Below are 13,109 nucleotides of genomic sequence, written 5' to 3'. Positions count from 1 at the left end.
CTGGTATCGGCCGTTTGGGAATTGTCCCACTTCTCCCAATGGCCAGCACGTCCCTCACTGAGTATATTTCTTTTTTTCCCCCCCTTGAAAAAACAAATACATCTTCCTATCTCTCCACTTCTACCTGTACTGTACCTATCCTGTGTTTCATTAACACAGGATACACCTGAATTCCCCCACGGGAATCAGTAAAGGTCTTATCTTATCATGTCTTACTGTTATCTTATCATATCTTATCTCTAGCTCAATGTGTCGGCTCCTGTCTGTATAACACTAATATGCTCTTTCTTTATGGATCTCTGTAAAGTTCGTCAGCTTCTGCAGGCGCTCCCCTCCAGACCCCTCAGTAACGGATATGTCCAACAGAAGCGTCTTCTCTCCTCGCCTTCGTCCCCCAAGAAGGAGGTGCTGCAGTCCATAAAGAGGTATACAGTAAAATACATGTTTTTCAGCCAGTGGCCCTCTAGTGGTCCATGGCATAATTACAGGTGTGTACCCCTGTAATCACGATGGTTCGCAAAGCTGTGTGGGGACTTTTATCTTTTCATGATTACAGGTGGTCCATGGGAAAAGATTTTAAAATGTAAAGAATATTAAAGAAAGAAACCATTTTAAATAATATTTCAGTAATTTTTTCAAATGTATGAAAATGTTTTAACTAATCGGCATAGTGTGATTAAATTAAATATTGACTTTTAACACTTTGCCGTCCGAAATAGAATGGTGGTTGGTAGATTAGCCGTGAAATTTCTATTATTGTATTGTGATCTGAGACATAATATTATGTTTATAAACATGAGCCCGCCGCCCCTCCTTCTTGGACAGCGCCGTTGTTTTTTCTTTTCTTTTTTTTCCCCAGGTCATTAGCTCACCGTGATTTTCTCGATCTCCGTTGGGATAGAATGGGGGTTTTGGCCGATCATCGATCTCCCCGTGCGTTTCGCGTGCGCGATCCGTTCACGTAAATGTCCCCGCAAATAATCCATGTGTGACTCAAGAACAGAACTGAAAATTTTCGCTAGCATAGCCCCAAGCATGGCTGCGGTAGGAGCACTAGTGTACAGACAGCAAACGGATGGCTGGGAGTAGCCTTGGAGAAGGAAAGGAGCTGACGTCACCTCTGCTTCATGTCAGACCGTGCATGAGCTATCAATGCACGAGTGGTGACTAGGGAAGGTTAGACGATCGCCGATTTTAGGATCAAAATCATTTATTCCGGTTTTAATGACAAAGTCCGGGAAAGTACGGCGTGGCTGAGACTCCTTGCTGGGATGTGCGATATACTACGGTTTTAACATTAAGGGGCTCCCCGTGGCTTACAAAGGGTTAGTTAAGGACTTGATATGAACAAATAAACATTTATTTCAGAGATTAGGTTCACTCAAATTGAGGAAATAGACCCTGGCACGTGATTGGTTACAGATGTAATTTAATGGCAATATTTTAGCTTTTAGGTACATTTTCTGTATCAACAATATTAGTAATCATTGTAGAAAATGAGAGATGAATTATAACACTAATGATTTCTATTAACAACATCTCTTCTCTTCTCTTCTCTTCTCTTCTCTTCTCTCAGGAAGAGTATGTCTATAGAGCGTCTTACGCTGGTGAAAAGGGAGATGGGAGGAGAAAGCCGAAGTCGCACCACGTCTTCCAGTAGTTCCACCTGTGGCAAGAGGTAAGGCTCACACTAACTCACTCAGACGTACCCATTTGACAAGTAAACTGCATTGTGCAGAATAAGAATAAACCCCACATTCTTTATATTTTATCTAAATTGCTCTCTTAAGATGTTTTTAAAGAAACTAAAATGTCCCCTTTTTGTGGGTTATGAAGAAAATCAATTTCCTTGATATATGCATATGCATATACGCCATTTTGTTCGGGTGTCTTTCGACTTCCTTCACAGGTGTTACCAATGATACTAATGAAGGGTCTGTTCCATTCTGGTCAAACAGAGTCAGGGTGCTGATATTGTGCATGTTGGCTCACTATGGAAACACTCTGCTACACCAGTGGGTCTCAAAGTGTCATTGAGTGGGTTCCAAATGTCCCCATACAGGTGTGTAACTCTGACAATCAACAAATGGAATCAAATGGACCCTTGCAGGTCCATTTGCCTCCATTTGTTGATTCCATTTGTACTGAGTTATGGGGGTCCTTGAAATTAAAGAACCACTGTAAAATAAATCAAACAGACCCTTCATTAGTATCATCAGTAACACCTGTGAAGGAAGTTGAAAGACACCCGGAAGTAGAACAAAATGGCGTGTATGCATAGAGCCTTGCACTTGAGAGAGAATCTACTTCAGCCATAACACAAATTCACACATACTCACACTCACCATCTGTCCCCATGTCACAAAGGTATATTTATAAAAATTGCAACCCTTATACCACTGTTGTATATTTGATGTTTGTACAAAAAGAAGCAGCTACTCTTATTGTTGTACCACTTTATTGCCTTAAATGCTTCATTTGAAAATCAAATAAACAAAGTTTAAAAAACAAAAAAACAAAAAACAAAGGTATATTTATATCCTCTTGGACTTAGGGAAGTGGGCAGCAGGTGTGTGGAGGGCCATGCATGATTGTCATAATGAACTTACTGGTCACTCTGCCTATCCTACACAGTAACATCTATTATGTTATTTTTACTCTCAGTGTAAAAAATTAGACAGTCTAGCCGAGCTAATGATTGTTCCCACAGATGGATATACAGTATGTATGTACAGTAGCCATACAGTATTTATGTAGCCTTTCATTTATCTATTGCACGCACAGTAGCTCAAATTCAGACGCCACTTTGTCTGCAATGAAGATTAGAAATGTGCCAGGGTTTGTAAAGACAATACACTCTTTGTCTGATGCTCAGGATCATCTGGTTCATGCATTTCACACAAACAACACAAACAGGTGTCATGAAAGACATGGATGCCTGCTGCTTTGTGTCACAATGGTTTTTAGTTTCTCATCTGGGCTTAATAATTTAGTGTGCGTGTGTGCATTTGTGTATCAGTCTACACTGCACAGTGTGTGGATGGGGTAGGGGGACTGAGCGAGAAAAAGGAAAGATGGAAATGCACAACAAAAAGGTTAGCAACAGGGAGAGATTGAAAGGAGATAGAGGGAGCAAGGGAGGAAAGAGAGGAGAGAGGCAAGAGATGAATCTGCATCTGCACATTACTATTTGTGTCAATCTAAAAATGACTCATTGTGTGTAACTGTCTAAAATCCACTGCTCAGCACTCTATAATTTGCCTTCTCTAAGTTTTGCACGTCACTCTAAATTATGCATCAGTGTAATGGACTGTCTGCCATGCCTTGTTAAATGTGACATACTGTATTCAATCTGGTTGTAGGCCTAATGGACAGTGTAAAGTCCATCCTTTTACAGTCAAATGAATACAGACCATGGTTGCTTGCTAATCGCAAACACACCTTAACGTCTGTTGCACACCAGATAAAGTAATAATACAGTGATGTCCTATTAGTAGTTTAAAGGAGTAGGTCACCCTCAAAATGACTTTTTTCTATTGATTACTCACGCCATGGAGACTTGAGTTCAATAATATATTTTTTTGTTTTTTGTCGCATTCCTAAGACAATAATTTGATTACAATAAATGTACCGCCTTTGTTTCCGGATGGGGATCCAAATGCATTTGGGTCCTCATCTGGAATCAATGGGGGTAAATGTATTATATAATCAAAAATGTGTCGACATGCAACAAAAAACTATTATTAAAGTCTCCATGGCACGAGTAATCAATAGAAAAAAAGTCATTTTGGGGATGGACTACTCCTTTAGCTGTAGCACTGTGACACCTACTACCTTTCCCAACTTATTATTTTATTTAAATTTGTATTTCAATTTCCCCAGTCCTCCCCTCCCCTCCCCTCCCCTCCTCCTCTCCTCTCTTGCTGAGAGAATCAAATTTCACTCCGTGGGTGTGTTTAGCAAAGAGGGAGGTGGGGGTGGCTTGTGTCCGGGAACTGCATTCTGATTGGATTAACTAGAACACAGGCAGAGCTAAAAGTTTTTACAGTTCAGCCAACAAGGAAGTCTGTCTGTTGCTGTGGTTTCGGACAGTCCTGGCTGCTCAAAACCTGCTTTGACTACTGCGAACTGTTGCCTAACGGAAGATTCCAGCCATGAAGAGAAGGTAAAGAGATGCTTTAACAGGGCGAGTAGAATGTTGTGAGCCATATGGTTTTTCTAGCTTTGGTCCTTAGTGTTAGTATGGAGCAGAGCTAGGTTTTTCATGCATTGTAGCTAAATATCTATTCACTAGTACTTTATTTTATTCACTTTGAATGTGCTTGATGTTGCTCAATAGAATAAAAAATGCTTATAGGTTAAACATGGATGTGTTTAAGTTATACAGCAACGTACCAAAGTATGAAGCTTGAGAGAAGGAGTTTGATAGCAACAGAATTAGTGATTAACTAACTGAAGTAATTCATTTTGGTTGTTTGGTTTTGGTTTCCCTATATTCTGAGGAAGTGTGCTGTTTTTTATAGCTCAGTTTTGTCACGCAAACCTTTTGGTTGTGCTTGATTTCCTTATCGGTGGGTTTGAGTTGGGTGGGGCAGTAGCACAAAAACTGGTTAAATAATGCAAAAACCTCAATTGAACTATGGCTGGCAGTAGTAGTATGCTATGCACTTACATTTTTCCAAATATTGTGCTGAAAGATGGGTTGAATAACAGTAGATGCTACTAAGCTTTCATTTAAATTGCTTTCATACTCCAAAAGATTTGTATTGACTCATAAGGTCTAAAAGTATAATGATCATTCCTGAAAGAGGCATTTATTTTCCAGATTTTAATGCCAGTAGCTCTTAGTGCCCTAGTAAATACGGTCTTTTACCAGTTTCATTGTTTTGCATGGTCTGGATTCCTGCAGCTTTTCTTCTAATTACAGTGGTTAGGCAGCAAACCAAAATGTCATCTGTGTTCAGTTAACTAGAGAGTCAAACAGGCACGCACACTCGATTGTCTTTGAACAGGCACGCAATTAAATTGCACACAAACATTTTCAGAAACGCACACATAACAATTCAGAAATGTTATTACAAACAGAAAGGCAGAAAGAAGGTCTGCACATATTGTACTGTAGCACTCAGCATTCTTGTCTTGTAGTTTAATGTACAGGTTCTTACTGATTGACAAAGGCAAAGTGTCCAGGAGCTAGTTTGGCATGCTGTTGGGATCAGTAGAAACTAGAAACATCATTGATTGGAGCCCCAAGTTGACAACATGCTTTTTTGTAGGACGTATTCCCCTAGTTGTAGAGCGAGTAGTATTTTCATTGCAGCAAGCAAACCCGAAGTCATATCTTACTTACTGAGTGAACAGTTAAACTTTAGGGTATTTATCCCTCTGGGTTTTCTTTTTTTGTAATAGATATCAGGCTACATGTTTCCCTCACTAGAGAAATAGGCCTGCGTATATTGATTTAGAAAGCAACAGTTCATATATCATTGCTGCAGGGGAGTGAGGGGACAAGATGTCACTGAAATTTGATGATCTATATGTACGTAGTACCTCTGTTAGTCTTCTCTTTCATCTCTTGCTCTGGGTTTCATGTCTCTCTCTTGAGAGATGACACAAAGGGATTAGCCCGTAGCAAATACATTTGAAATGCAAGTCTGATCCTGCAGCTGCCTAATGCAAAACTAGATTAATTCACAGTAATAAGGAACACAACTTGTCTACTGTATGCAGGTGTGTGTGCCTGTGTGGCCACATTGCTTTCTTTCCTTCTGCAACGGTCATCACGGTCATCATTTTGTATATTCAGGCACGTCGTGACTCGTGACAGGAATGGTGAGGGATGGGAGGGTCTCCATGCATTTGACCACTAGTCATTGCTCTGCAGTACTTAAGCCATAATGGACTGGACATCTCCAATGCAGCAGGCCACAGCCCTCTGGGCTGCACTCAGGCCACAACATCCATTTGCTTCATTGCGCCGGTTCGTTGGATGAAAATGGAATTGTCTTAGATTCCATTACCGCAGGCCACCCTCTCCAGGGTATCGATGTTCTTTTACTCTTGAGAAGTAAAATAAGGAATGTAATTATGGAATCTGTTGTAAAGTGGGAAATAATTAACTTATTCTAAGTCACTGTGTAAGAGCGTCCGGTACAGTACATGCCTCTGACTTTGAAGAATGAAATATTAGAATGAAATTGTTTGTTCAGATAAAACACAGTGTAGTATAATCCAGTCCAGTTGCCTGGTTAATTTCATTGTGGTCACTGGTCACTAAATCACTTTAGTGAACACAATTAAAAGGCCTTCAGAAATCGAATGATTTTTCATAGTATAATGTTTTGTGTAACAACCGTTTCAAGTGAACCTTGATGATGCCTATATGAACAGCTTGAAAATACACAGTGTGACTTCTTCAAGGTCAAGGTATAGATTAAAATTTATAGGCCTAATCTTTTTTCCAATTGTGGAATCCTAAGGTGCCTAATGGCTTTCTATTGATCTCTTAATGAAAGCCTAATTTTTAGAGTGCACTCGTGCAGAGAATGTGTTGCATAAACTGGTACAAAACACAAAAGAGCAGAAAAGAGCTTGTCTGCTTTGCATTCTGTCTCTCTAGAAACCGGGTGTTTGGATCCATGGAGTTTTTTTTTGTCCCCTGTTTTGTTCTGTTGTGCTGCCAGTTGATCCAGTATGCTCTGCACTAATTAGTAGCTCAGCATCCCTCGCAGAGCCTCATTGGATAGAAACACACCACTCCTCCTGGAAGAACACACACAGACACATACACACACACACACACACACACACACACACACACACACACACACACACACACACACACACACACACACACACACACACACACACACACACACACACACACACACTAGAGAGACAGGCAGGCCTTTATGTGGCTATTCCAAAGGGCCGACACCCTGCCTGCTTGTTCTCGGCGAGACTACAGATCCTACAGTCTGCCCTGTGTTTAAAAGCCTTGAGATCAGACGTTCCCACAGCAGATCAACTATTAAAGCATATGTGAGGCATAGATATACACAATGGTACTGTGTCCAGCATGGCAGCATTGCTCTCTCAATGTCTATCAGCAATGCAGTTAGTAAGTTCAAATAATCTTGTAACTGTTTTACAAGTTGATGACACTGAAAAACCTGGAATTCCTTTTGGGGACCTTTGTTTTGCCCACAGTTTAAGCACATGTGTCGACATTTTCAAATTGTATACTATATGTGATTAACGGCTAGCACATAATTGCATATAATCACAGTATTTCTGGAGGTTTTGTCCTACACATGTCAGTTTTGCCTCCTCAACAGATGGGTTTCCGTGTAGATGGTCACATCTGTTGACTTTTATGGACACTATAGTTACAGTGCCAGTGTTTGAACTGAACAAACCGTCTGCTCATATCCCTTATCTCAAGTAGCCTTATATCTTACTCCTGTCACCATGGTGATTTCAACCTGCCTGCTGAGGCAGCGCATCCACAGCCTGAGAAAGGCCCGATTGGTTGACAGCACGCTGAAAAGGCTTGACTGGATGACAGCATTCTGACTTGTTCTGATTGGTTGGCTGCATTCCTCACAGAACATGAGTTACAGAGTTGTGCACAGTTTAGAATAGTGAGAATTCCCATACAGAACGCTGACAGAACATGATGTACAGCTTGACTTGTCAGCGTGTACACAGGGTCCTGGAGTCTGGATTGAGCGACAAGACAACTGATTCAGGAAGTGCTGCCTGTGCAAGTTAGCTGATGCAACCTGATGAGGTAACAAGAAATGGCAGGATGCATTTTAACTGACTGGCCTAGAAATAAACATGGTCAGACTATCTACAGTATCTGGCTGTGTAGCTGCCTTACTAGCAGCCAGCATACATACCGGCATCTTTTGTTCTTGTATAGGGCAAACACACACACACACACACACACACACACACACACACACACACACACACACACACACACACACACACACACACACACACACACACACACACACACAGTGCTGTCATTTTCATTCACTCTTACATGCACCTATTGCGACCATAGGTGGCATTTAGTATGAAAAGCAAGCACTTCCGTGCGTCACGCCTCATGTCACACTCCATATATGGCCATGACATCTCCATATATGGAGCTGGCCAATACCTCTACATCTGACCTCACAGACTGCAGATATGGATATACAGTAGCTGACCTGTTCTGACATTACAATGATGACTCGACCAGCCAGATTCATAGTTGAACTCCTGCTTCTGTGCCCTTCAGGGCGAGGTCGCTTCTCGCCCTTAGGCCGTCTTAATGGTGTTATCTGTTCTTATCATTTATAGTCTCATGCGAGCATTGTTGGACAGATATGAAAAATAGCATTACACAGACATGTTGGCAGACAACAGTAACACCACACAAAGAGCTTCCAAGCAGGCCATAAACCAACCATATAATACCAGGAAGCTCATCGGATGCAAAAACTGTGGATATTTATTGAAGTAATAAATGCACAGCCCATCAGAAAAAAAAGGCAGTGAGAAGCCAGGGACATAGAAAGCAGTAGGTACAAGTTTTAAACTACTGCAGTGTTCTTCCTTAGGCAGCACTAAATGCATGCAGTGCTGTATACGTTTAGATCTGGGTCAGTGCTGATCTACCTGCAGAATTTATCTGCTGTAGGAGTAACAGGCACATGTATTTATTCCTTCTTATAAACCCTCTGGTTTATAAATGTACTGTATATAAATGACTGCCCATTTGCTTGACTGCCTGTCTTTTATCTATACTGCATCTATCTCTGTATTTCTACTGTATCTCACAATCTCTTCACATTATTGCATTGCATTCTCTCTCTACTCCACTGTAATACTGTATGTTATGCTCTCCATCCATTTTCATGTTATCTCTGCCAGTCACGATATTTGGCATTGCACCAGATCCTTTGGTTGTTTGGGGGTGGTTGGCAGATTCAGATGAGCTGGAAAAAAAGAAGAGCTTAAACAATACAGCCTTAAAAAAAAGCAAACTTCATTAACTACTGTAGGGTACTTGTTGTGTATTTACAGTTACAAGTATTTAGATTTCATATTATCAAACTATAGCCTACCCAGTGCGTGTCTATTCAATTATGTACTATACATTTCTGTATTAATCTGTTGTTCTCAATACCACTACATGTGCAGTTACTGTTCTACATCTTTGAAGCACAGAATAAGATAGGTGGGCCACCCTCTGGCCTAGTGGTCCAGTCGCATACCACATGGATTTTGATGCTTGGCGGCATGTCGCGGGTTCGAATCCCGATCCCGGCGACATTTGCTGCGTGTCACTCCCCATCTCGCTCCCCGATTCCTGTCAGTCTACTGTCCTATCAATAAAGACATAGAAGCCCCAAAACAAATCTTTAAAAAAATAATAAGATGGGTTGGGGTGCTCGCACAGTGGTAAAGTAGCTGCCCACCACTGCCGAGGCTGTGCGTTCAAATCCAGCATGGTGCATCCGCCTTTGTCTAACGTCTCCCCTGTGGTCAGGGGAGGGAAGCCGGGCGAAGAGGCAGATATTTTTCACTGCATGTACGGTACTCCTACGGGCTGACACCCCCTGCTGACACCTGTCGGCGTGAGCTTGTAGATTGCTATTTTCAGTCTGTGATTCATAACATAAGTATGAATCACCCATGTCTTCCTGCACCCAATGGTCAGGAAACTGTACTGTGTACAGGGCTCTAGCTGTGGTAGATGTAAATAATTAAAGACCTTACAGGAACTCACTGATGCTTTAGAATAATGATACATATGGATATGGATGATGACAACTGATTATGCCACTGACATCTGACATGCAGATATACTAAACAAACTAATGTTTTGTTTTTTTTCTGTTTCAGCAAATCTAAAGAATGTTCCCTCAATGCAGGTGAGTTGAATTTTGGTCCACAGTCTGTGTTGAGTGTGTATTGTGCACAAGTTGTTCATTGTACAGCTACAGCTACAGCTGCTAGCATCTACACATTCAACAGAAGACAACAGCACGTTGAGTCTGAAAACCATCCATCACTGTATCAGTTATTTGTTGTAACGATGCGGTGCAGTCTCTGATCTCTTTCATTCAATTTACTTAATTGAATTTCCAAAAGGCCAATCACCCCTCACAGCCTAGCTAACGAGTATAAATGTTATTATCATCCTCTTTGCATCAAGCCATTATTCTTGATCAGAGCTGTGTACCTGATGCACTGCAGAGTGGCATGGTCTGAATGTCTGCAAAGTAACAGATTGATTGGATTTATTCATTACTTAAGCCCTGGTATCCCACATTTGGGCATGTCATTATTGGCAAAGAAAGGAAAAAAAGCAGTCTGACAGCGAGTCGCGGGTTCGACTCCCAAGCCCGGGGACCTTTGCTCTGTGTCACTCCCAGTCTCTCTCTCCCTGGTTCCTGTCACTCTCCACTGTACAGATAATATAAAGGCAGAAAAAGTATAAAAACGATTTGTGGTTACAGGGGAATCGTTTGTTTTACAATAAAGGTTAAAACTACAGCAGATAAGAAATGTGTCAGGCTAAGGCTTGTAAGCAATGTAACTGCAGCTAATAACATTAATTATGGGTTTTAGAATTAGTTGTGACCAGAGCAATGTGTGTGCCAAATGTGCATTCATAGATGGTATTGACACACTTAAATCAAACACACCCATTATTAATATGATGATCTGCAGCTGCATTTCTTTCATCAACCTGCCATGTTTTTATGTAGTTTTTAACTTAAATCAGAAAATAAATGACAATATCGGCCTAGGCTAGGGTTTCATACAATATGGAAACTTCATATGTAACTCGATCGTGCCACAATACTAGTTACAAGTGGTTGTTAAGTGATTGTTGAGTTGAGTGAGTGTTGTTATCTGATTCAGTATACCCACACTGAACCATGTATGCAAACTACTTTGATAAATTGTCTTCATATTCCTTGTTGTTTGTGTGTTGCTTGGAGAACATCTGATAAATAGCCAGTGCTTCACAAAAGTGTACTGTAGGCCTACAGCTCAGGTAATGGGAGCTGTTGAGGGAAAAGGGATTAGATTGCATTGGAGATAATTGATTCATATTGCTATTTGTGGTGCATGATGCCAGCACGCAACTAGGGCTGTCACGATTATGACATTTTACATGACGATTAATTGTCACTCAAATAATTGCGATTAACGATTTAATTGTGTTTTTGTCGTTGACAATTACATTTCTGTTTGGCTTTTAGGCTTTGAAGTTGCACATGGTAGATATGACACATAACCTAAATATACAAAGAAATTACTGACATTTTTGACAACACACAATACTTAAAAAAGAACGTTGATGGTGGAAATAGACGATTTACAAGACGCGTTGTGAGCTTGTAGATCTGCTATTTCCATGATGTGACGCGTTGTGAGCTTGTAGATCTGCTATTTCCAAAAGAAAAATATGAACATTTTTCAACATGAAAGCGATTATGTCAAATAATTGCGATTAGACAATTATGTAATAATCGTGACCGCCCTACACGCAACTGTACAAATCCTACTTTTGCTCTCCATATTCCACATCTCTCTCTGCCCCCCTCACCCCTCTCTCCTCCCTCCCTCACCCCTCTCTCCTCCCTCCCTGTCTCTCTCCAGAGGATGGCTATGTGAGGATGTTCCTGCGGGGCCGTCCCGTGACCATGCATTTGCCAGACGATCAGAGGGAGAGCTACAGTCTGGACCAGAAGGTGGCGGTGCCGGACCAAAAACTCAAACTGCAGTGGGTGTATCCTTCACATGTGTGAGAGGAGGAGGAGGAGATGGGGGGGGGGGGGGGGGCTGAGGACCGTTTACAACTGGCAAGAAATGATTGTTCAATGGTTTTCACTGAAGCGCAGAGCGCAAACCCCCATTAAAACCGTTCATTAGTAATAAAATAAGATCAGGCTTTAAAATGGACTGTTACTTTACCACAAAAAAAAGAAAATAGCTGATCAACAATGTCACAATGTGTCCGTTATGGAACACATTGAGAAGCTATTTTTGAGAAAAACAATTATGTTATTTCATGATTTATTTTTTGCTTATGTCATTCCCAAAATTAGGATGCCAGGGTTAAAATGTGTTGTGGCACTTGTTGAAATCCTTCAGTAGAAAGTGAGCTTGGGTTTAACAGCTCAAAAGTACAGACTTAATAATGATCAATTAGTATAATAGTATTATTGGCCTTTTAATCACTGTTGAGCTCCTTAACCCCCTACTGTTGAGCAGCTATGGCTACCGAGGCCGCGACTGTCGCTCCAACCTCTACCTACTGCCCACGGGAGAGATCGTCTACTTCAACGCCTCTGTGGTGGTGCTGTACAACACAGAGGAGCAGCAGCAGAGACACTACCTGGGCCACAACGACGATGTCAAATGGTGAGATGGTGGTGGTGGGAATAACCTGTGAAATGTTCGGAGTAAGGACTCTGAGACATTTCATCACTAACTGTAAGCCCTGTTTTATACTTTTTGTATGTTTAACATTTTGTATGATGTCTCATGAAACTAGCTCATAACATGTCACAATGCGTTGTTGTGAGGTTGTAGATCGGATATTTTCCCTACTAAGTTTTGTAACATTAAAAAAGAAAAGAAGAAAACACCCCAAATAGGGACACCACGTTGAACACAGTTAAACGATTATATACTGTAGCAGCAGCAGGTGATGCCTGCCATACGGACCATCCACACCAAGTACTATATCTATAACTAAGAATATAGTGTTTTAAAGATCTAATTCAAGTGGATGGCAGAGTCCACATCCACAATACTACTATAGCGATGACAGTGGTGGATATTATGGTAGTTATAGTGCACGGTGGTGTGGACAGAACTTTTAGTTTCAGTCTCTCAGGCAGCCCCCTAGATTGGAGAGGATGGAGGAGTTTCACCAATGGCCTACAGTTTGTCCCTCAGGGAATTTAAAGGCCTAATTAAAAATATCTCAAAAGCTGGGCAAAACAAAAACAGATTGACACTGTGGCATTATAGTAAAAGCTTCTGTGGCTGTAGAGAACTACCGTAGTTAAGGTGTACGTACACTTAGG

At 41.2% G+C, this 13,109-nt stretch overlaps 1 protein-coding gene across 2 annotated transcripts in view; it reads left to right on the top strand.

Moving 5' to 3' along the window:
* The first annotated feature begins 347 nt into the window (after positions 1–347).
* eml2 (EMAP like 2) overlaps positions 348–13,109 on the top strand; it is a 29,650-nt gene continuing 16,888 nt past the window's right edge. Inside the window, exons 1-5 of one of the 2 annotated variants that reach the window (XM_080732206.1) lie at positions 348–425; positions 1,577–1,678; positions 9,904–9,932; positions 11,674–11,803; positions 12,289–12,438. In XM_080732206.1, the coding sequence (XP_080588332.1) occupies positions 1,584–1,678; positions 9,904–9,932; positions 11,674–11,803; positions 12,289–12,438 (404 nt within the window). In that variant the 5' untranslated portion in view covers positions 348–425; positions 1,577–1,583. Of the gene's footprint in view, positions 426–1,576; positions 1,679–4,074; positions 4,166–9,903; positions 9,933–11,673; positions 11,804–12,288; positions 12,439–13,109 lie in introns of those variants that run through there. The other variant, XM_080732207.1, reaches the window with a different exon arrangement.

This window comes from Nannobrachium achirus (assembly GCF_963921795.1).
Source record: "Nannobrachium achirus genome assembly, chromosome: 8".
Lineage (NCBI taxonomy): Eukaryota > Metazoa > Chordata > Actinopteri > Myctophiformes > Myctophidae > Nannobrachium > Nannobrachium achirus.
Note: the sequence above shows the minus strand (reverse complement) of the source record. Positions and strands in the feature narration are given on the sequence as shown.